We start from the raw sequence: 21915 nt of genomic DNA, 5'->3' as shown, positions 1-21915 counted from the left end.
TCCGAGTCGGTAATAGGTTACCAACTTGCAAAACAGGGTTTGTACATGGGGCAGACCTATTTTGTGGTCGCAAACAGGCCGATTCCCGTTTGTGACTGCAAAATAGGGTTGTACATCTGGCCCTCCTACTCTTGTTTCCAACCTCTAAAGGAGTCTGCAACCATGCACAGATAATCACGTTAAACATTTGGGTGTACTTCATAATGAAAGATGATCTTAGCCTAAAAATGAAGTCAGTTGAATACTGCACCCAAGGAATGTATTTCCCAACATATCATACTGCGGTGTGTAGCCTAAAAGTCAACACACTCGATGAATTGAGTTAAAGACTTTATTTTGGAATTTTTCAAAAGAAGTCATTGAGAGGTTTTCTGTGAAGTCAAGTCCATTACTCATTAACTTTCTTTCTACTAATTATTATATAGTCTTCCAGTTCATAATTAGGTGGAAATAGTATTTATTTTGTCATTTCGTTTATCGATATGGCGACGTTTTCCACCCATTGGCTCCTATGGAGTACTCGGCACAATTGGACAGATAACAAGAAGGCCAGGTTTCGGTGGGGAGGGGGACCAGTAGGAGTTAGTTCTGGAGTTCAGGGAGGATACCACTGAATCGCGTAGAGCCAAGTTGAACCGGTTGAACTTGCTTGTGGCAGCTCCTCAAATGGAAATCAACAGCAGAGGCAGCCATACTTTAAATGGAATATAAACATAAAAGAAATTGGAAGGAAGAGACATAGGCAGAGAAGATTATTGTAAGGATGGTAGAAGGTAGACTAAAACACTGAAAAGTTAGAAAGGAGAAGAGAAAGACATACAGGAAGGAACAGAAGAACATACACAAAACCAGGAGTAGGGTGGAAAAAAGAAACTGAGGACTGGAGGAAGTGGTTGAAGGAGAGAGGAAGGATGTAAGGATGTCAGGAATAATGGAAAAAGGCCGGGATGAGAGGAAGAAAAGCAGAAAGGAAGAATGCAGAAAAGAAGAGTCAAAGAAAGAGAAACTAAGGGGGTCATTAGGATGGCGGGTGGACTTTGCCCGTCCGCCATCCTGACGGGGATTGGGACTGCCCTCCATAAGGGTGGGGGCAGCCGCGGGCCGTGGAGGGAGTTACGGTGGGGCAGGGAGGCGGGGAGGGGAAGGGGCAGGGTGGAGGGACCTAAAAACTGGCATATGGATAATTGCAGGTAAGTACACAATTTAATTATTTAAACGAATTTCGTAGCGCTCACTGCATTGCAAAATGCGATGCTGTGCGCGCTACGAATTTCGTTGTATTAATTAAATTGTGTACTTACCTGTAATTATCCATATGCCAGTTTTTAGGTCCCTCCACCCTGCCCCTCCCCCTCCCCGCCTCCCTGCCCCACCATAACTCCCTCCACGGCCCGCGGCTGGGTGGGGGTCCCGTGGGGGGCATTAGGATGTGCCTGCCACAGTGGCGGGCACATCCTGCATTTCTAGCATTGTGGCGGGTGGTGCTCTCAGCACGGCCTGTCACAATGCTTGTTATGTTATGTTATGTTAAAAATTATTTATTAAGCGCACTGCCACCGATTGGTTTCCTGGCGCTGATAAGAGACAGAGAGCGTAGCCTGAGGTTAGGAAGCATGCTGGGATTATTGATATGCTTGTCTGAAGAGCCAGGTCTTTAATGCTTTCCTAAATGACATGAGATCCGGACAAGTCCGGATCTCAAGGGGGAAAGTGTTCCACAGACGGGGAGCCAAAATAGCAAATCTGCAGCCCCCAGCACGCTTGCGTTTAAAAGCAGGTATCTGGAGGAGGGCCAGGTGGGCTGAGCGCAGATTGCGGGAAGGAATATGTTTCGTGATAAGTTTATCAATAAATTTAGGGCTTTTGCAGTGGAGAGATTTAAAAATCATGCAGCCTGTTTTGAAGGAGCAGCATTGGGCCATGGGGAGTCAATGGAGGTTCCTGAGCAGTGGGGTGGCTGATTGCCATCTAGGTTGAGCCATAATCAATCTAGCTGCGTAGTTCTGCACCATCTGAAGGCGCCTCAGCAGATAGAGGGGTAGGCCTAAATAGATGGAATTTGCATAATCCAGGTGGGAAAGCACAGTGGCGATCACCACCTGGATAATGGCCTCTGGGGTGTTAGAAATGCATTTCAGCATATGCATAAACAAAGCGGCAGGCACCGCGCGGTGCCTGCCGCTCTGTTTATGCACAGGTTTGTTTATGCACAGGTACCCCCCCGTGTGCAGCTCCCACCCCTCCTTCACTCTGGGGGCCCGCAGGGGGCCCCCAGAGTGAAGACCACATGCCTTTCCGTGGCGGCATTGTAAAATGCCCATTGTAATATGGCTGGCGGTGTCTGATAGACACCGCCACCATATTATTCCTTTTCCGCCCCGGCCACAAGGCAACCGGGGTGGAAAAGCGGCGGACGGTGTTTCCGTCCGCCGAGGTCCCCCCGCCATACTAATATGGCGGGGGGGAAACGAGTGAGGATGTCGGGCGGATTGCCACCTCCAGCCTGGCGGGGGCAATTCGCCCGACATCCTAATGGGCCCCTAAGTCGGTGAAAGGACTGATAGAAGTGTTGGCGTATTTATTAAAATACGGAAACAGAACTGATAAAGAGGCAGAACGCTCCTCGGACAGTGAGTTTGAGATTCAGCTAATGGCAATAAGGAAAACATCGAATTATTCAGCTAGAAGCTATCGGGAAGGGAATGTATGACATTACAACGCATGCTTTCAAAAACGCATGCCATTACAACGCATTTTTTACAACGCAAATACCATTACAACAAATGTTCCTACAACCCATACCATTACTACGTGATGTAATTTAAAATCATTAAAAGCACCATTACAACGAAAAACAATACAACGCATACCATTACAACGCATATAAAATAATATTTTTTTATTAATTTTGTAAAATACATCCTGGGACGGGATGCAGGGAAAATAGGGTTTTGGGTGGGGAAGTGTATTAAAATGTGGGAAGCAACTGAGCACATATTATTTAAAAAACGAGCATTTTTTCAACATTAATACTCGGGTATTAAAATTGATGCTCAAGTATTATTCGAGTAACAAACAGTATTAAAAATTTAAATCGAAACCATATTAAAAAAAAAGAAAACAATATAGAAACAGAAATAATTCACATTCACCTAACTCATCCGGAAAATAATTCTTAAAGCATAAACAAAGCTGCCATTTTGAAACGAAATGAAAAAACAAGTCCTACAACAGTTTTCATGACCAAAACACCAAGCCACTGAAAACAAAATGGAGGTGTAAACACTGTTGAATTGATTTAACACTAAGGGGCCCATTATGATGTCAGGCGGATTGCCACCGCAATCTTGGCGGGGGCAATCCGCCCGACATCCACACTCGTTTCCCCCCCGCCATATTAGTATGTCGGGGGGGACCTCGGCGGACGGAAAGTCTGTCCGCCGCTTTTCCGCCCTGGTCGCCTTGCGACCGGGGCGGAAAACGAATAATATGGTGGCGGTGTCTATTAGACACCGCCAGCCATATTACCATGGGCCTGGGCAGGTGCCTTTCCGTGGCCGCGGAAAGGCATGCGGTCTTCACTTTGGGGGCCCCCTGCGGGCTCCCAAAGTGAAGGAGGGGTGGGGGTGCACATGGGGGGTACCTGTGGTACCCCCCCCTGCATTTGCATATACAATGTGATAGGCACCGCGCGGTGCCTGCCGCATTGTGTATGCAAATGCATACATGCATTTATGGCATTGTGGAAGGCGGTGCAGAGAGCACCGCCCACCACAATGTTATAAATGCAGGATGCGGCCGCCACTGTGGCGGCCACATCCTAATACCACCCACAGGACCCCCGCCCTTATGGCGGGCGGTCCCTAGTCCCGCCCATCATCCTAATGACCCCTTATGTTTTAAAGATTAAATTTAAAATATAAGTTCTCACATCAAACAAATCAGTAATAAACACGTTTAAAAATGAAACTTTTAACTAAAATTATGATGCCACACACAAAAAGCTATAAATAGTAGTAAGACACCATTTTGAAGCCACTCTTCAACTGACTACCAGTGAGAGCAGACGGATTTTCAGCACACTCCTACGTTTTCCGAGAAAGAAGAACTCTACAAATAACATACTTCAATTCTTCAAAATTCAAGTAAGGATAACACATAGAAAATAAAATCATATCATTATAAAAATTAATTTTCAATAAATAAAAAAAAAAGATTCATTATATTTTTCAGTTTTCCACACACTTGAAAATCGAAACAACGAATTAGAAAATACTGATATTCATTTCACGATATTAGAAGTAAGTACAATATTTAAAAAGCGTTATTTTTAGAATAGTATGTCAAACCAAATATTTATTTATTTTTTAAATTAATTAATGAAATAAATAATATGAAGCACATTTGTATTTTTTGTAGAAATACTGGAAAGAAAGGCTTTTTTAAATTAAAATCAAAATGATAAAGCCTAACATGTAATTATTTTAAAAAAATGTAAAAATATTTAGTAAGCTAAACGGTATAATGTTTTCGAATTTTCAGCTTACTAAAACTTTTTTGGTGAAGAAATCATTTTATAAAAAAAGATTGAAGAAAGCACACGAAGAATTTTTAAAGACATCATTCTCAAAGGTACATACACTGAACTGTGAATACATAATTATAAGGAAAAATTTATGGTTTATTTAACCATTTTTCTATTTGCAAAACTAATTTTTTTATTGCTTAAAAACGATAATATCATACAAGTGGAAAAAAATAAAATGACATTTAATTTTATATATCATTATATATCATACATCAGAATATCCATGTGTTAAAGATTAAAAAAAATCTCCATAAAATAGAGTTTTATTAAAAAGAAATTAAACAGTTGTTTAACTCCTGTATCCCAAAACAGATACATTTAAAGAAATAGCAACTTCAAAAAGAGAATCCAATAACCAGCTGAAGAGCATTTTCTTCTAAATTCGAAACCATCCACAAATCATCCAAATTACACAAAAGGTAAATAATAATGTAAAATTTACAAAGTTATCAATTAACCTCTTTTAATTCCTCAATCAGTTACCAATCCCAAAAAAAAGTTCACAAAACTTACATTTTCTTTTTTAAATTTAAAACAGCTGAACGAATTCAGAGATCACCCAAGCAAAATGAAGATCAACAAAGTACATCAACCGTAAGAAGTAATCAAGTTATAAAAAGGTAAACAGAAAATACATTTTATTTTTCTACACAGTGTAAAAGTACTAATTAATATCAAAACTCTAAGGGATTTTAAAAGTAGGATAAGTGCTGCATTCTGCAGAAGTATCAAGTACTAATCTAAGTCCCACGAGGTATTAAAATAAGGTAAGTGAAGGATAATGCAAGTGTGTTATTGATTTTTGCTACTCCACAGGGGTGTTGAGGTAGGATAAGTGCTGGATAGTACAACAGTATAACTTTCTATTCTAACTCCACAGGGGTGTTGAAATAGGGTAAATGCTGAATTGTGCAGGTGTATAACTTACTATTATAACTCCAGGTGGGTCTTTAAGTAGGGAAAGTACTGGATAGTGCAGGAGTATAACTTACTATTCTAACTCCAGTGTGGTGTTGAAGTAGGGTAAGTGCAGCATAGTGCAGGTGTAAAACGTACTATTCTTACTCCAGGTGAAGTGTTGAAGTACGATAATTGCTGGATAGTGCTGCTATATTACTTAGTATTCTAATTACAGCGGGGTATTGATGTAGGGTAAGTGCTGGATAGTGCTGGAGTATAACTTTCTATTCTAACTTCAGGGAGCTGTTGATGTAGATAAATACTAGATAGTGCTGGCGTATTAATCACTATTATAACTCCAGGGAGGTTTTGAAGTAGTGTAAGTGCTAAATAGTACAGTTGAGTAACTGAACTCAGAATATCCATGTAGTATCGAAAATATTTTTATTACCATGAAATACAATTTTAATAATTAGAAAATGAACTGCTTTTTTAACTCCTGTATCCCAAAACAGATACCTTTAAAGAAATACTAACTTCAGAAATAGAAACCAAAAACAACCAGAAGACCATCTTCTTGAAAACAAGAAACCATCCACAATTCATCCATATTTTAAAAAAGGTAAATGGTAATGTAAAAGGTAGAAAAATAACAATTAACCACTTTTAACTCCTTCCACGCTCATGACGAGCTCAGCTCGTCATGAGTTACGCCTGTCGTACGCTCATGACGAGCTGAGCTCGTCATGATACGCGGCTTTTTAAAAAAGTCAGCGCACAGCGGGAAAACCCGCAGCGCGCATGGGGTTAAATCCTCATAGACTTACCTCTCCAAAAAAAGGGACACAAAACTTACATTTACTTTTTTAAATTATAAACAGCTCAACAAATTTAAAGATCCTCAAAGCAAAAACAAGATCAACAAAGTACATATACAGAAAGAAGCAATCAAGTTATAAAAAGGTAAACAGAAGATACATGTGTATTTCCTTGATAGTGTAAAAGAACTAATTACTATCCAAACTCTATAGGAAAGTAAAAGAATAGTAAGTGTTGCATTGAGCGGGTGTATAACTTACTATTCTAACTCCATGAGGGTATTGAAATAGGATAAAAGCTGGATAGTGCAGGTGTATAAATTATTATTCTAACTCCAGAGGTGTGTACAAGTAGGGTAAGTGCTGGATACTGCAGATATATAACTTACTATTCTAACTTCACAGGGGTGTTGAAGTAGGGTAAGTGCTGGATACTGCAGGTATATAACTTACTATTCTAACTCCAGGAGGGTGTAGAAGTAGGGTAAGTGCTGGATAGTGCAGCTGTATAACTTACTATGCTAACTCCAGGAGGGTGTTGAAGTAGGGTAAGTGCTGGATGGTGCAGCTGTATAACTTACTATTCTAACTCCAGGAGGGTATTGAAGTAGGGTAAGTGCTGGATAGTGCAGTTGTATAACTTACTATTCTAACTCAAGGAGGGTGTTGAAGTAGGGTAAGTGCTGGATAGTGCAAGTGTATAACATACTATTCTAACTCCAGGAGGGTGTAGAAGTAGGGTAAGTGCTGGATAGTGCAGCTGTATAACTTACTATTCTAGCTCCAGGAGGGTGTAGAAGTAGGGCAAGTGCTGGATAGTGCAGCTGTTTAACTTACTATTCTAACTTCAGGAGGGTCATGAAGTAGGGTAAGTGCTTGATAGTGCAAGTGTTTAACTTACTATTCTAACTCCATGAGGGTGTTGAAGTAGGGTAAGTGGTGGATAGTGCAAGTGTATAACTTACTATTCTAACTCCAGGAGGGTGTTGAAGTAGGGTAAGTGCTGGATAGTGCAGCTGTAAAACTTACTATTCTAACTCCAGGAGGGTGTTGAAGTAGGGTAAGTGCTGGATAGTGCAATTGTATAACTTACTATTCTAACTCCAGGAGGGTGTAGAAGTAGGGTAAGTGTTGGAGAGTGCAAGTGTATAACTTACTATTCTAACTCCAGGCGGATGTAGAAATAGGGTGAGTGCTGGATAGTGCAGCTGTATAACTTACTATTCTAACTCCAGGAGGGTGTAGAAGTAGGGTAAGTGCTGGATAGTGCAGCTGTATAACTTACTATTCTAACTCCAGGAGGATGTAGAAGTAGGGTAAGTGCTGGATAGTGCAGCTGTATAACTTACTATTTTAACTCCAGGAGGGTGTAGAAGTAGGGTAAGTGCTGGATAGTGCAGCTGTATAACTTACTATTCTAACTCCAGGAGGGTGTTGAAGTAGGGTAAGTGCTGGATAGTGCAAGTGTATAACTTACTATTCTAACTCCAGGAGGGTGTAGAAGTAGGGTAAGTGCTGGATAGTGCAGCTGTTTAACTTACTACTCTAACTCCAGGAGGGTCATGAAGTAGGGTAAGTGCTGGATAGTGCAGCTGTACTATTCTAACTCCAGGAGGGTGTAGAAGTAGGGTAAGTGCCGGCTAGAGTAGCTGTATAACTTACTATTCTAACTCCAGGAGGGTGTTGAAGTAGGGTAAGTGCTGGATAGTGCAAGTGTATAACTTACTATTCTAACTCCAGGAGGGTGTTAAAGTAGGGCAAGTGCTGGATAGTGCAAGTGTATAACTTACTAATCGAAATCTAGGAGGGTGTTGAAGTAGGGTAAGTGCTGGATAGTGCAATTGTATAACTTATTATTCTAACTCCAGGAGGGTGTAGAAGTAGGGTAAGTGCTGGATAGTGCAGCTGTGTAACTTACTCTTCTACCTCCAGGAGGGTGTTAAAGTAGGGTAAGTGCAGGATAGTGCAAGTGTATAACTTACTATTCTAACTCCAGGAGGGTGTAGAAGTAGGGTAAGTGCTGGATAGTGCAGATGTATAACTTACTATTCTAACTCCAAGAGGTTGTTGAAGTAGGATAAGTGCTGGATAGTGGAAGTCTATAACTTACTATACTAACTCCAGGAGGGTGTAGAAGTAGTGTAAGTGCTGGATAGTGCAGTTGTGTAACTTACTATTCTAACTCCAGGGACTGAGGAAGTAAGAAAAGATTAGTTTAGTCAATTAAATTTTAAAATAGACTGTTTTATGAAACAAAATCTTTTAAAGTACAAATATTTATTTACAATACCATTTTTTATCCTTTCAGATAATGTCATCAGATAAAACAGCCAAATATATTACATCAAATAAAGGAAACAGACTGTTAAAACATGCAGGATACATATATTGCAAGGAGGACATTAGTGAACCAAGAAGACATTGGAGGTCCGTGCAATATTACTCAAGCCATTGCAAAGGCAGAGCGGTTACTCTAGGTGACACAGTTGTTAAAGCCTCTGAACATAACCACTCTGCCTCTGCAATGGACATAGAGGTAAGAGAAACAATTAACGAAATGAAGGATATTGCAAGTACCTCCAATGACTCTTCTGGTTCAATTTTAAGGGAGGTTGCCCAGCATGTCCCTAGTCATATAGCTAGCAGTATGCCAATAATACCAAATCTGAGAAGATATATTCAAACAAAAAAACAAACAAGTAACCCACAAAGAACTACTCCTCAAACCTTTTCTGATATTCAAATTCCTCCTGAACTCACTCTTTCTATATCTAATGAACCTTTCATCCTCCATGAAAACCAAAACCCTCAAAAACGAATAAGTATCTTCAGCACACCCCGTAATCTTGAAAAGTTAGAGAATAGTCAAATTTGGATGATGGATGGGACATTTAAAAGCACGCCCCATCCATTCACACAAATTTACACTATTCATGCAAAAATTAACAACACAGTTGTCCCCTTAGTGTACAGTTTGCTACCTGACAAACAATCCACAACAAATTGACAGTCATTAAATCAAAAACATCAAACATAAGTCCTAGGAAAATAATAATCGATTTTGAATTTGCAATGATAAATGTTATTACAAAAACGTACACGGATACCAAAATTCAGTGATGTTTTTTCCATTTTTCCCAGGCATTTTTGCATAAATTACAAAAAACATTATGCATCAAATAGCAAACTGCAATTCGAATTTAAAAAAACTAACTGCACTTTGCTTTGTTCCTCCTGATAGTGTAGACGAGTACTACACTGCAATAACTGAATCTGAATTTTACACAGCAAACGAGGGAAAATTGGCACCCGTACTAAATTATTTTGAGGACACATGGATTGGGCATCTAGGCAGGTAAGGTCGCAGGAGGAAGCCACGTTTCCAGGTGGAGTGGTGGAACTGCTACACAAGCTGCTTAGAAGGAGAAGCAAAGACAAACAATGCCATAGAGGGATGGCACAACTCCTTCCATCACACAATTGGAAAACCTCACCCAAACTTTTATCATTTTTTGGAAACTGTAAGGAAGGAGCAAAGTTTCCAAGAAATGTGTTGTCACAAGCATTAACAGGTAGTCTAAATCCACGCATTTCTAAAAGATCTAAAGAAATGTCTGAAAGACTATTGGGTACCTTACAACAATTTTCGTTGTGTGTGGCTTTAGACTACCTAGATAATGACGCTCACATACTACATTATTAACTCTACCTACACCATTACTTTCCTGTTTTGCCCTAAATTATTTAAACAATCCAATTAATTTGAAATTTTTTAAATACATTTTTTTCCAGATTAATAAGTCGGGTCACCTTACCTTAAATGTCTTCTTTTTTCTTTTCTTTCCTTTGAAAATCCAATCCAAATCCATGCTTTTTTTAATCCATCGACAAATCCACTCCAGAGAAAAAAAAAAATAAGGAATGCCTCTTTGGAAATAAGCATTCACCCCAAAAAAAAACCTTAAAAATCCATTCTCCAAAGATGGTAATCCATTCAATATTTAAAAAGACCTGATGAAAAAGATCGATTCACACGATTCCAAAAAATAAAATTCTTCTCCTATTCCAAACAATTTAGAAATCCAAACCCCAATAAAAAATCTTCTCCAAATCCATACAAATTCGAATTCCAAATCTAATTGAAACATCGATCCCTCTTATTTCTTCTTTTAAATTCCCAATCTTTAAAATACAGAAACCAAACATTCTCCAAAAAGTTTCACAGTTTTCTCGAACCCAAAAAATATGTCCAAAAAGAAAAATATTTCTCCAAAACAAATCCAATCCTTCGAAATCGATCTTCTTCTTGATCCGGTCTTTGCAAAACATGTTTTTTTTTACAAAATAAACATTCATATACACTTTTTTACAGTACTATAATCATTACATTTATTTACAAAATACAATTACATTTTTGAAAGTAATAACAGGCGACCCGACAACGGCATACTCTATCTACACGATCGGTGACATGCTAAAAGGGTGATAGTAAAATAAAGATTTAGATAAACTATTCCTCCCTATTCTCTCCTTGCAATATATATATCTAAAAACATCAATGCATTAATAAATAAAGCTAAAAAAGTTTCCTACCTGAGCGCAGGTATCCTTGCTTCTGCTCTGTCCATCGATGCTCCACAAAATGGCCGCGATGAAGCACGTCTACACGTACATGTCATCCGGAGCGATGAAGAAAAAAAAAGGACTATTTATTTACTATTTACTGTAATAAACAATATATGTATGACATTTTTGTAAAATAATTAAATAAATACATTATAAATTTTTCAAAGAATATGTTAAAAATTAAAAAAATATTTCCTTATTTCATAAATATTTTTTTAAATAAAATACAACTAAAACAGTCTCGCATTCCATTTTCATTATTATTTTTATTTTTATTTTACTACTATGAATAATGTAATGTTCTGAATACTAACTAAATAATGTACTTACCTCTATACTAGTCCCTTTTGCTTCTGATCTGTCCCGCATCAGTCTTCATTTGAACTTGAAAATGATACACGCGGCAAACACATAGCCTGCTATAGAAATAAATAAAGGACAATACATTACATTGAAGTCAATGGAACAGTGTGAGAAAATCTTTTCTTTTCTTTTTTAAAAAATATTTAATATTTTTAAAATATATATTAAAACATCTCGAATCATAATATTATTTTTTAAATTAAATATTTTTTAAATTCTTTAAAAAAATTATATTAAAAAGTAATTCTTATTTTTAATAATAATAATCATACTTTTAGGGTATTAATTACATTTATATTATATTTATAAAATAAATATGAATACTATTTCTTATATTTTTACATAATTTAGATAATTTTATGAAAGTGTTAAATTGGATAGGATATTCTAATTACTATTTTAATTTTTTATTATTATAAAAATAGACTAAGTACTGGATAGTATACTGTAAATGCTTATTAGGGTTGTGCTATTAATAACAAATATTAATCCATGTCTTTATAAAAGTAAAAGAACTGCTAACTAATACCTTATTATTAATTACTATTCAAATACCATATTAGTATTAAAATAGGTTAAGTACTGTATACTATAGGATAATACCTGGAAGGGAAATACAATTAAAATATTAACTAGATTTTGTAGGATAATTATTTTACCAACAGCAGAGTATTATATGATTTTTAAAAACATTTTTAAGATATTATAGATTTGTTTCATTAAAAAAATATAATAAATTCTGTGTAATGCTTGAATATTAATTAGTATTCAAAAAGTGTTTTCTGTATACATATTTAAAGCAAGTATTTTTTTTTGTAATACTTGAGTAATTATAACTATTCTAAATCCATTACATTTCATTAGAATTAATTAATAAAACTAATACTGAAGTATTATTAAGTATTCAAATCCTAGGTTTTTTCCCCAAAATTAATTTAACCACTAGGGAGTATTATTTTGGTACAAAAAAAATGTCAATAGTATTTATTCTTAATACTAACTCAGGAGTAATAATTACTACACTAAATCAATATATCCAAATATTAATTAATAATACTACTACATGAGTATTAATTATTATAAGCTAATTAATAGGTATTTTAGGTTAATTAATTTAACTACTAGGAAGTACTAGTTGGGTGTTAAAAACATAACAGGAGTATTAATTTCTAATCCAAATACTACTTATTTTTTTTTAATTAATTAAATTACTGGTAAGTATTACTCTGGTAAAAATATTACAATTAAATAAAAATAAAAAAAAGAATACTTGCGTTGTAATAGCATGCGTTGTAATAGCATCTGCGTTGTAATGGCATGCGTTGTAATAGCATGCGTTGTAAAGGCACTTGCGTTGTAATAGATTAGTTGTAAAGGTAGTGCATTGAAAAAGTTGCGTTGTAATGGATGTTCCCCTCGGGAAGGGAATACGGTGGATATCGTCTTAGAAAACTGGCTCTGGCTAGAGGAAAGTATGTTGGAACTGACATCTCACAGGAAACCACCCGGTATAATTGTACACACATAAGAGGAGCTAAATGTTCTATTTAAGGACTAATACTCCACTTTGCTACTCAACCTTCAACATCACACTGAGATCAGATGGTGGAATACTTGGACAAGACAAATGGATACTGGGCAATCAGAAGAGCACTGGCAGGCCCTACTTGCTCTGTGACAATGGAAGGGAGATGAGTGGCAAGATGCAGCCTGAGCGAGACACAGGGGTGTTGACCTTGGCAGCCAGGACACCCACAGAGAATGGTAGTTTCAAATAGCTGCTGTAGAAATGTGCTGGGAGGAGAATGGCAATGAACAGGCGTACTGGATCTGGTCTGGACTGCCAGGCAGTATTCAGAACTAGCTCCACCCAACCCTTTCCACTCTGGTCAGGCCACTGAGCGGGCACAAGCTGCCAGGCTGCTTGCCCTTTGCTCTGCTGGGTGGCCTCCACCAAAGGCAGACCCTCGGGTCGGACAGTCCTGGCTGGTTGGAACCTCTTTACTTGAAACAATAGCGAGGTTGGCCAAGCAACTCATTCCTGACTGAACCAAATGTGCACAATCAATCAGAGTACAGTGCTGGCTAAGCCATCCCAAGTAGGTTGCCCTGCATGGGGATTTCTGCTGCACACCCCTGCCTGCTTTTCAAGAAGGCAGCCTTGGAATAAAAGGCCCATTGGATCAGCTGGAAGGCAGCCATGACTCAAGTCCCTTCAGGTCTAGAGCAGGCTGGCGGCGACCCTTTCAGCACCAAGGAAGAACAACTAGACAAAACAAGGGAATCCCGAGCCCCTGCCTTACTTGTAATCTGTGTAAAAAGAGTAACAGAGGGGACTTTGAGAAATGTCTGACCTCCTAGTGCCCTAGTTGGCTCATTAAGTCAAATGATCCCTCATGGGACTTCCATGGCAGCCAGCCATCTAGGCGCGCCATTTATTCCTATCAAATGGACCACCAGACGACTGAACTAAGAGCGACCAGATGGCAGGGATTCAACGACGGTCATCTGGTTGCAGCATGTCATATGAATCAGTTTCTGTGTGCCATTGTTGGGGTTCCCCAGGCCAGATTCTTGTGCCTGGGCTGGGCCCCAGGCATAGGTCTGTTGGGAGGCCTCACGCAACTTGGACTCATGGCCCAGTCAGAGTTTTTCCTCCTTTTAAGCAGGGAGTCCTGCCCGGGTCTGTGGGACCCTATCCCGGGCACTTTCTGACACGGCAGGCAGGGTGGGACCTGGTCAAAGCTTGTTAACCAAGGCAGGCAGCAGAGACCTTCCTGGGCCTTTGAGACCCCATCTCAAGTACTCTGGTACATGGTGGGCCCAGGGAACGGAGCTCAGGGCAGGGGGCTTCCACCCGCTGGCTTGCCAGAGCTCCGACCGGGGGCGTGGTCAGAGGTCCTCAACCCAGGACGGCAGGGGAGGCCTTACGGGGCATAGGACACCCTGTCCCGGGCACTCTGGGACATGATAGGACAGGGAAAAAGATAAGCAAAAAAGACAATAAAAACTAAAAACAAAAACTGGCAAATAGAAAAAAATGCAGCATGATACAAAGAAAAGATAGTAAGGACAGCTGTTCTACAGAGAAAGCCACAAGTTGAACAAGAAAAGGTACATGTGGAGAGAGAAACTATAAGGAGGAGAAACAATCTAATATTTCGAAATTATACTCACATGAGGAACTTGTTTGGTGAGGATTAGATGTCTAGTGGATGAAAAAAAACTGTTATTACTCTATGTGGAATAGAAATGTGCTTCTAATCAGTTTATAACTGCAGCAAATAGCCAGTGTCCTTTCGTTTGGCACTAACAACATTTTAATTATGAGCAGTTAGTACATTACCAATGCAATTTGTATTTCTGCACACTGACAGGATTGCAACATGGCTTTCATTTCGTGATTATACTGATGCACTAATGAGTTGCATCGCCAAATGTGGATTTGCAGGATGTCGCAAAATATCATACAACCTAACGAATACTAATCAGAAGTAGGCACTCTGTGCACCTCTTGCAAATGGAGGCGTGGAAGGGAGAGCACACGAATATCCTTGGGTTCAAATTACTAACAGGAAAATAAAATTGTAAAGCAGCCTGTGTCCCTTAAATGTACAGGTGCTGCTTTTTTTAAATTTAATAAACATTTTCTTTAAGAATGACATCGGAGGATCATGCAGAGATCCACTGGAGCACTGTCTGTCTCCTTAGAGCCAGCAGTCAATATTCCAAAAGGGGAAGCAGTCCACTAGGAACAGCTTCCCCTTTGTGAATCAGTTAACTCAGGGATTGGTAACACATCAATTATGTGTGATCTTCCTACTCACAAAAGCTCTTTGGTACATGTGAAAAAGTGTTTTTTGGTAGAAAATTTTGGGGCATATTTACAAGAAAAGTGATGGAGCGCGGCCTAGGCAATCTTACTTTTGAAACACAGGGCTGCACCGTATTTACAACAATACGGTGCAGCCTGCATTTACCCCTGCAATGGCACTAATTACAGCTGCCTAACTCTAGCACAGGCACCCTTGCACCGTAGTGCAAGGATGCCTGCATTATGGGAATGGTTGTTTTTGTGCAGGAAGGTGTACCTTCCTGCACATAACCAATCCTAAATGGCAATTTGTAACTTCTGTGTGCAGCTTTGTGAAGTTGCAAATCGTAATTATAAAAATTATTGTTTATGTGCAGGAAGGGACAACTTTGCATGGCGTTTTGCTGTTTTTATGTGTGCTGCATTGCAGCACACATAGAACCAGCAAAAACGAGGCAAATTAAAGCATTTCTACTTGTTGCGGCATGTTGAGACCAGGGTTTTTTTGGTTTCAATTTTGGCACTGCTCATATTAACGCAACCCTTGTAAATATGGGGCAGGATCAAAATCAATGGGCGTTGCAGTGGAACGCCCACTGCACCAACCATTGCCCACCCCTTTCATGCTAGGTATAGCGTCAATGGGTGCCTTGTTTTATAAAGGCAGCATTAAGCCACGTTAAGTGGGTTAAGACTGCCTTGTAACTAAAGCAAAGCCCGCATCGCCACAAAAACGTCGATAGGGGCTTGTAAATATGCCCCCTTGTGTTTTTGCAAACTGAAGGCCACAAAGCACCTTTATACATCAGGATCTAGAAAAGAAACTTTTTATTTTTATTTTTTTGTATGGCGTTCAAGTCGGTTCGGGATAAGGGAAGAGGGAAGTGCTGTGAGTGAAGTAAAGGGGTCCAGGTATTTATGAGTCTAGATGCAGGGCAGAAAAATTGTGGTTCTGTGCCCTTTGAGCCTTCATATAGTCACATTTAAGGAGAAGGTTTTTTATCAAGGGTCATCTGGAATGTGGCAAATGATCCAATTATTTACCGGTAACCTTCATTACCGAGGTTCGCAGTCCTCCTCATCCCAGTCCTGATTAAACGAAGGGACCCACCTCCAGACGGAGTTCTCACATACCATGTTCGTCCCAATCAGTTAGGACTGCGACTAGGAGGATTAGATGAGGGGGTAATGGTGTCTGCTGGGGTTTTACCTGAAAAAGCTGTACTTCATTCACTGTATGGACAATAGCTTTTGGAAAGCTGAACAGCAATAACACTTGGGTGAGTTGGTCCGGCAAGGATTTGCAGGTATTGGCAAGTCAGTCCTATTACTTTAGAGTGAATGCTCTCTTTGATTGACAGTAGAACCTTTGTCGGGATTTTCTTACTGCAGAGGTGGGGTTGCAATACTTAAGCCAGAATATGGAGGAGTTTATTGTTTTGGGAAGTAAGCCCCACATAAATTATTTTTCAGAAGCCACAAACAATTAATCTGGCGCTACTCACCCGTGAGGGTCTCAAGGTGCTGGAGGGTAAGGGGGGGGGGGGGAGGGGGGAGGTGGGTCAGGGTGAGCAGCTCCAGTCAGTCGAAGAGCCAGTTCTTGAAGGTCTTCCTGAAGATGTGCAGGGTAGGTGCGCATCTGATGTCGGGAGCTCTTTCTAGGTCTTGCCGCAATGAAGGAGAAAGTTCTTCCACCCGTTCTTGTTATGTGGATGCGCAGGGGTTCGTCGAGGGTGAGGTCGGAAGATCGGAGGTTCCTTTTGGGTACGTGGAAAGATATTCTATCGTTGAGATATTGGAGTTCGATGTTGTGGAGGCATTTGTAGGCATGGGTGAGTATCTTGAAAGTTACTCTCTTCTCAATGGGGAGCCAGTGAAAGTTACACAGGTTTCGAGTAATGTGTTAGTGTCGACGGATGCAGAGGATGAGTCTGGCTGTGGTGTTCTGTATGGTCTGGAGTTTGCAGAGTAGAGACTTATTGATCCCAGCGTAGAGGGCATTTCCATAGTCCTGTCTGCTGGTTATGAGTGCATGGGTGATGGTCTTCCTTGATTCGGGGGATCCATTTGATGGTCTTTCAAAGGATGCGGAGGGTGTTGAAGCAGGTGGAGGCGACGGTGTTGACCTGTCGGGTCATGGAGAGGGAGGAGTTGAGTATGATGCCGAGGCTTTGGGCACGGTTCATGGTGGCAGGGGTGCAGAGGGTAGTGGGCCACCAGGGGATGTCCCTTGCAGAGGGGTAGGGTCTGAGGAGGAGGACCTCTGTCTTCTCCGAGTTGAGCTTCAGGCAGCTGCTGCTCATCCAGGATATGACATCCTTCATTCCATTTGATGGTCTTTCGAAGGATGCGGATGGTGTTGAAGCAGATGGAGGCGATGGTGTTGCCCTGTCAGGTCATGGAGAGGGAGCAGTCAAATACGATGCCAAGGTTTCGGGCGTGATTAGTGGGTGCGGGGGTGCCGAGGGCTGTGGGCCAAAAGGTGTTGTCCCATGCATAGGGGGAAGGTCTGAGAATGAGGACCTATGTCTTCTCAAAGTTGAGCTTCAGGCAGCTGCTGCTCATCCAGGATGCAACGTCCTTCATTCCTTCCTGGAAGCTGAGTTTGGTGGTGATAGGGTCCTTGGTGAAGGAGACAATGAACTGGGTGTCGTCGGTGTAGGATACTATGCTGAGTCTGTGCTGTCTGACGATGGCGGCGAGAGGGGCTATGTAGATGTTGAAGAGCGTTGGGCTGAGCGACAATCCCTGGTGTACTCCTCAGTTGATTTTCTGTGGGTTCGGAGAGGAAGGGTGGCAGTCTTTTATGGGAGACTATGTCGAAGGCTGCGGAAAATTGGAGTAGAATCAGGGCTGCGGTGTGTCCTTGGTCAAAGAGGGTGCGGATGTCATCTGTGGCGGAGAGTAGGGTGGGCTTGGTGCTGTGGTTGCTGCGGAATCTAGATTGGGAGGGGGCGAGGGTGGAGTTTACTGCAATGAATTTCGTTAGTTGGATGCTGACGGTCTTCTTGGTGGCTTTGGCCACGAAGGGGAGGAGGGAGATGGGTTGGTAGTCCTTGAGGTCTGTGAGATCTTCTAAGGGCTTCTTGAGTAGGGGTCTGACTTCTGCTCATTTCCAGTCATCGGAAAAGATGCTGTTTTCGAAGGTAGCGCTGAAGGTGTGTCGTAGTTCTGGAGCAATGGTGGTAGTGGCTCTGTGGAAGATGTGAGCGGGGCAGGGATCCTTGGGGGCTCCTGAGTGGATGCCTTTCACGGTCGATGCAGTGTCTTTGGTGGTGACTGGGGTCCAGGAGGAGATGGTGGGCTGGCTGGCGTTGCTGGAGGAGTGAGTGGTTTCAGAGTCAGGTGTGGTAGTTTAAGTTGTCGTAGAGGCCCTTGATTTTCAGATGGAAGTAGAAGCCGAGCTTGTTGCAGAGGTCCTGGGAGGGGGTGATGTCGATGGTTTTGCTGGGGGTCTGGTAAATTCGTGGATGATGCTGAAAAGTTCCTTGGAGTTGCTGGAGTTGGCAGCAATCTTGTTCTGGATGAAGGTCCTTTTGGTGGATCTGATGCGTTGGTGGTATTCTGTCATGGCTTTATTGTTGATGGTGCGGTCTTCCACAGATTTGCTGTTTCTCCAGTTCTTCTTGAGATGTCTGCAGGAGGGTCTGGATTCTTGGAGGTCATGGTGAACTAGGTGGCCTTTCTGGGGCGCCGTCTGTCTGGGTTACGTAGGGGTGCAAATACTCATCTGCGCAGTTGGTGATCCATCTGTGGAGTTTTTTGACTGCAAGGTTGGTGTTGGTCGAGGTGGTGCGAGCATCGCGGTTGAGGGTGGGGTTGGGCTGCTCCTCAGTGACCTTGCTCCAGTTTCGTTGTGGAGGGTGGGGTGCAGGTTTGGGCGCCGGTGTTTGTTGACATGGAAGTGCACGCAGTGGTGGTCCGTCCATGGGGGTTGCGTGGGATGGATGAAGTGGATGTTGTTACCTCCTGCAAAGTTGGGGTTGAGGGTATGTTCTACCTTGTGGGTAGGGGTGGTGACGAGTTGTTTTAGTCCAAGGTTGGCAAGGTTGTACAGGAGGGTGGAGGAGTTGGGATTGCTGAGGTTGTTGAGGTGGAAGTTGAGGCACCACTACCACCTAGCCCAATCCAAAGCAGCACGTCAGACCTAGCAGACTGTCCTTTATAGGACACACAGATAGTATACAGCAGTCTTTGCTTCAGCATTGACTTAAGGCATGGTAAAAACGCTGTACCATAGATAATAGCTGGATTACTAACTGGTAAACGTCATTACTCCGATTCTTCTACATTCATCCTACTACTTACTTACATCTACAAATAATGTGACAGTATTATTGCCACTTGATCACCCATTCCAAAGCTTTCTTCAGTTTCTATAACCAAACAGAGATCTCCCATAAAACCCTTCTCCCATAACCTCACTTCCTGTATGGAGCAAACCATTCCAATCAAGGTGATGAGGAAGGAGGGAGGGCAGGTTGTATGTACTGGGATAAGTGAGGAAGAATCAGAGTAAGGAAAATTGCCAGTGCGTAATCTGGGTAATACCTCCTCATCATCTAACTTGTCGCACAAGGAAAGATAGCCCCTTTCAAGTTCAATTCCCCAGCCTTGATGCACTTTGGCTCCAATCACTAAAGGTGGGTCTGAATGTCATGGGTTTGAGTCATAAATGAAAAAGGTGTTATTTTCTACTCTACCTTCCATCCTCATAGTTAGAACCTTAATTTATCCCAGGGGCTTTAACAGGGACATCTTAAGGTTTTTGGGGGGGCCGGGCCGAACGTATTTTGGATGCCCCTGTTTGGAATTTATGATAACATTTCAACTCTTTCATGCCCTGTTTGGCGAGGTTACCAACAATGCACAGGCACATTCATCCAAATTCTAAATGTGTTTACATCTAATATTCAGGGGATGTTGTAAAATAGCAGCAGCTCACTAATATTACTGCAAATAATCTCTGTGACACCTGCCCATTTCTCATATGTGAGGTCCTCTTTTGACATAAAGGAAACCTTTTTTATGAATGTTGCATGAAAAATAAACACAACATTTCTCTGAAAAATTTTTGTGATAGACTCACACACATCACATTAGAAATACATTAAAGGGAAATAGTGTTTCCAACAATCTGTTTAAGAATTATGCAAGGTCATCAGGTCAAGACTTTTATCAGACCAGAGCCTGCTCTATCAGGCTCTACCATTGGTCCATACCTTAATACGTCTCTGCGCTTTAAGCCTGCTTTTAATAAGCTGTAACTTCGATATTCCTATTAGGACATGGGAAACAGGTTCTTCAGCTACTAAGCAAAATCTCTACAATGGTTGCTGCATAATGAGGTTAAGCAAGACATGGAAACTGATGCGAAGAGGTGTGGTACAGCGGCCAGGACGACTGACTTCGGGAACTAGGGGCTCACAGTTCGATCCCTGGCGCGGGCAGCAGTTCAGCTCAGCACCACGTGACTCTGGGTAATAACTTGCTTAGTCCTCCCGACAGCCCCCAGAGCCTTGACACCCTTGAGTAATTATTTGCACCTTACAAATACTAGACATTTACACAATCACATACCTGCGCAGATGACCCCGGCATCTTCAGCATGGTCGCAGTTTTGTGTATTCCACCAGCTGCTGGGGCAGTCCCACAAGTAGAGCTCATCCCCTCTGCAGTGCACGTTACTAAGGAAGATGCTTCCACTGCCCGGGCCAAAGTAGGCCCTGCTGGGGGAATATAAGGCAATGCCACAGCCTATCTGGCGACACACCACCTCAGCATCATCCAGGTCCCAGCCGTCATCACACACCGTCCCCCAGGAGCCTCCGCGGTAAAGCTCCACTCGACCTGCGCATCTGGTTTCTCCATTGATTAACTGCAAACCTAGAAAAAGCAAAGATCCTATATTGTCACCTGATACACCACCTTTGGACTTTTCACGTGTTTGCAAATCCAGTGACCACCATTCACGCCTTCAAGCTTCTGCATGTTTAAAAGAATTTCATATTTGCATTGATGTGGCGTGTTTGTTCTACTCTAGCGGTGCAGTTTTTAAGTCTAGCCTACGCAACGCGCATGTGTTGCATAGGAGAGAGACCTCTTGAGATCGGTGCAGCTTTCCAGGCAAAAACGTGCACGTGTTGCATTGCTTTCAATGCAGCGCATGCATGTTTTAGCGATTTCCTTGCGGGAGCGCCCAGCGCCATTTGGTCGCACGCTCCTGCAAGGGAAATGCTGCCTGCTCTCGGCCGCACCCCCCCTCGCGCGCACCTGCACGCAATGCTTGTTTTTGTAAGCATTGGCCGAGCGCGCACACAATTCCCGCTTCTCCCCCTCCTCAACTAGCGCGGCCAATGCTTGTTGAATTTGCACTGAACTACGTATTTACCGATGGTACACATTTTCCATAGTGTCGCAGAAAGGAGTTTATTTTCTTCACTTCTGTCACTTAAAGATTTTTTTGCGAAAATGTTGTTCTGCCTTCTTTTGTGATCGGGACTCTACGTTAAAACGGAAGCGTTCTATGGTAAGTGTCTCAGGTCCTTCCAACTGGTCATTGTGACGCTTTAAAAAACAGGCCACGCTGCGTGTCCACCTTTGGATTATGTAGTGGTTTTGACTTTCATGTGTGGAAGCCAAAATGAACCACTCAAAAGTCACGTCTTCCCTCCATACGCTGAATCCTGGCTACAATTCGAGGTGGACAGGTCCATTGTGCCCTTGCGCTCTTTCCTGCACGCACATAGCACAACACAACGGCCGACGTGCCATGCTTCATTTTTTGTTGTTAGGTGAAGCGTGCT

The 21915-nt window shown here is 41.7% G+C and overlaps 1 protein-coding gene across 1 annotated transcript in view; it reads right to left on the bottom strand.

Moving 5' to 3' along the window:
- Positions 1 to 390: 390 nt before the first annotated feature.
- The window catches only part of LOC144766850 (polyserase-2-like), a 1745029-nt gene continuing 1723504 nt past the window's right edge, over positions 391 to 21915 (bottom strand). The window contains exons 17-19 of the mRNA XM_078650565.1: positions 20690 to 20995; positions 14473 to 14503; positions 391 to 694 (exon numbers count right to left, since the gene is read on the bottom strand). Of these exons, the coding sequence (XP_078506691.1) occupies positions 14496 to 14503; positions 20690 to 20995 (314 nt within the window). The 3' untranslated portion in view covers positions 391 to 694; positions 14473 to 14495. The remainder of the gene's footprint in view (positions 695 to 14472; positions 14504 to 20689; positions 20996 to 21915) is intronic.

This window comes from Lissotriton helveticus, chromosome 7 (genome assembly GCF_964261635.1).
Source record: "Lissotriton helveticus chromosome 7, aLisHel1.1, whole genome shotgun sequence".
Taxonomy (NCBI): domain Eukaryota; kingdom Metazoa; phylum Chordata; class Amphibia; order Caudata; family Salamandridae; genus Lissotriton; species Lissotriton helveticus.
The sequence above is the reverse complement of the archived record's forward strand: the minus strand, read 5'-3'. Positions and strand labels throughout refer to the sequence as shown.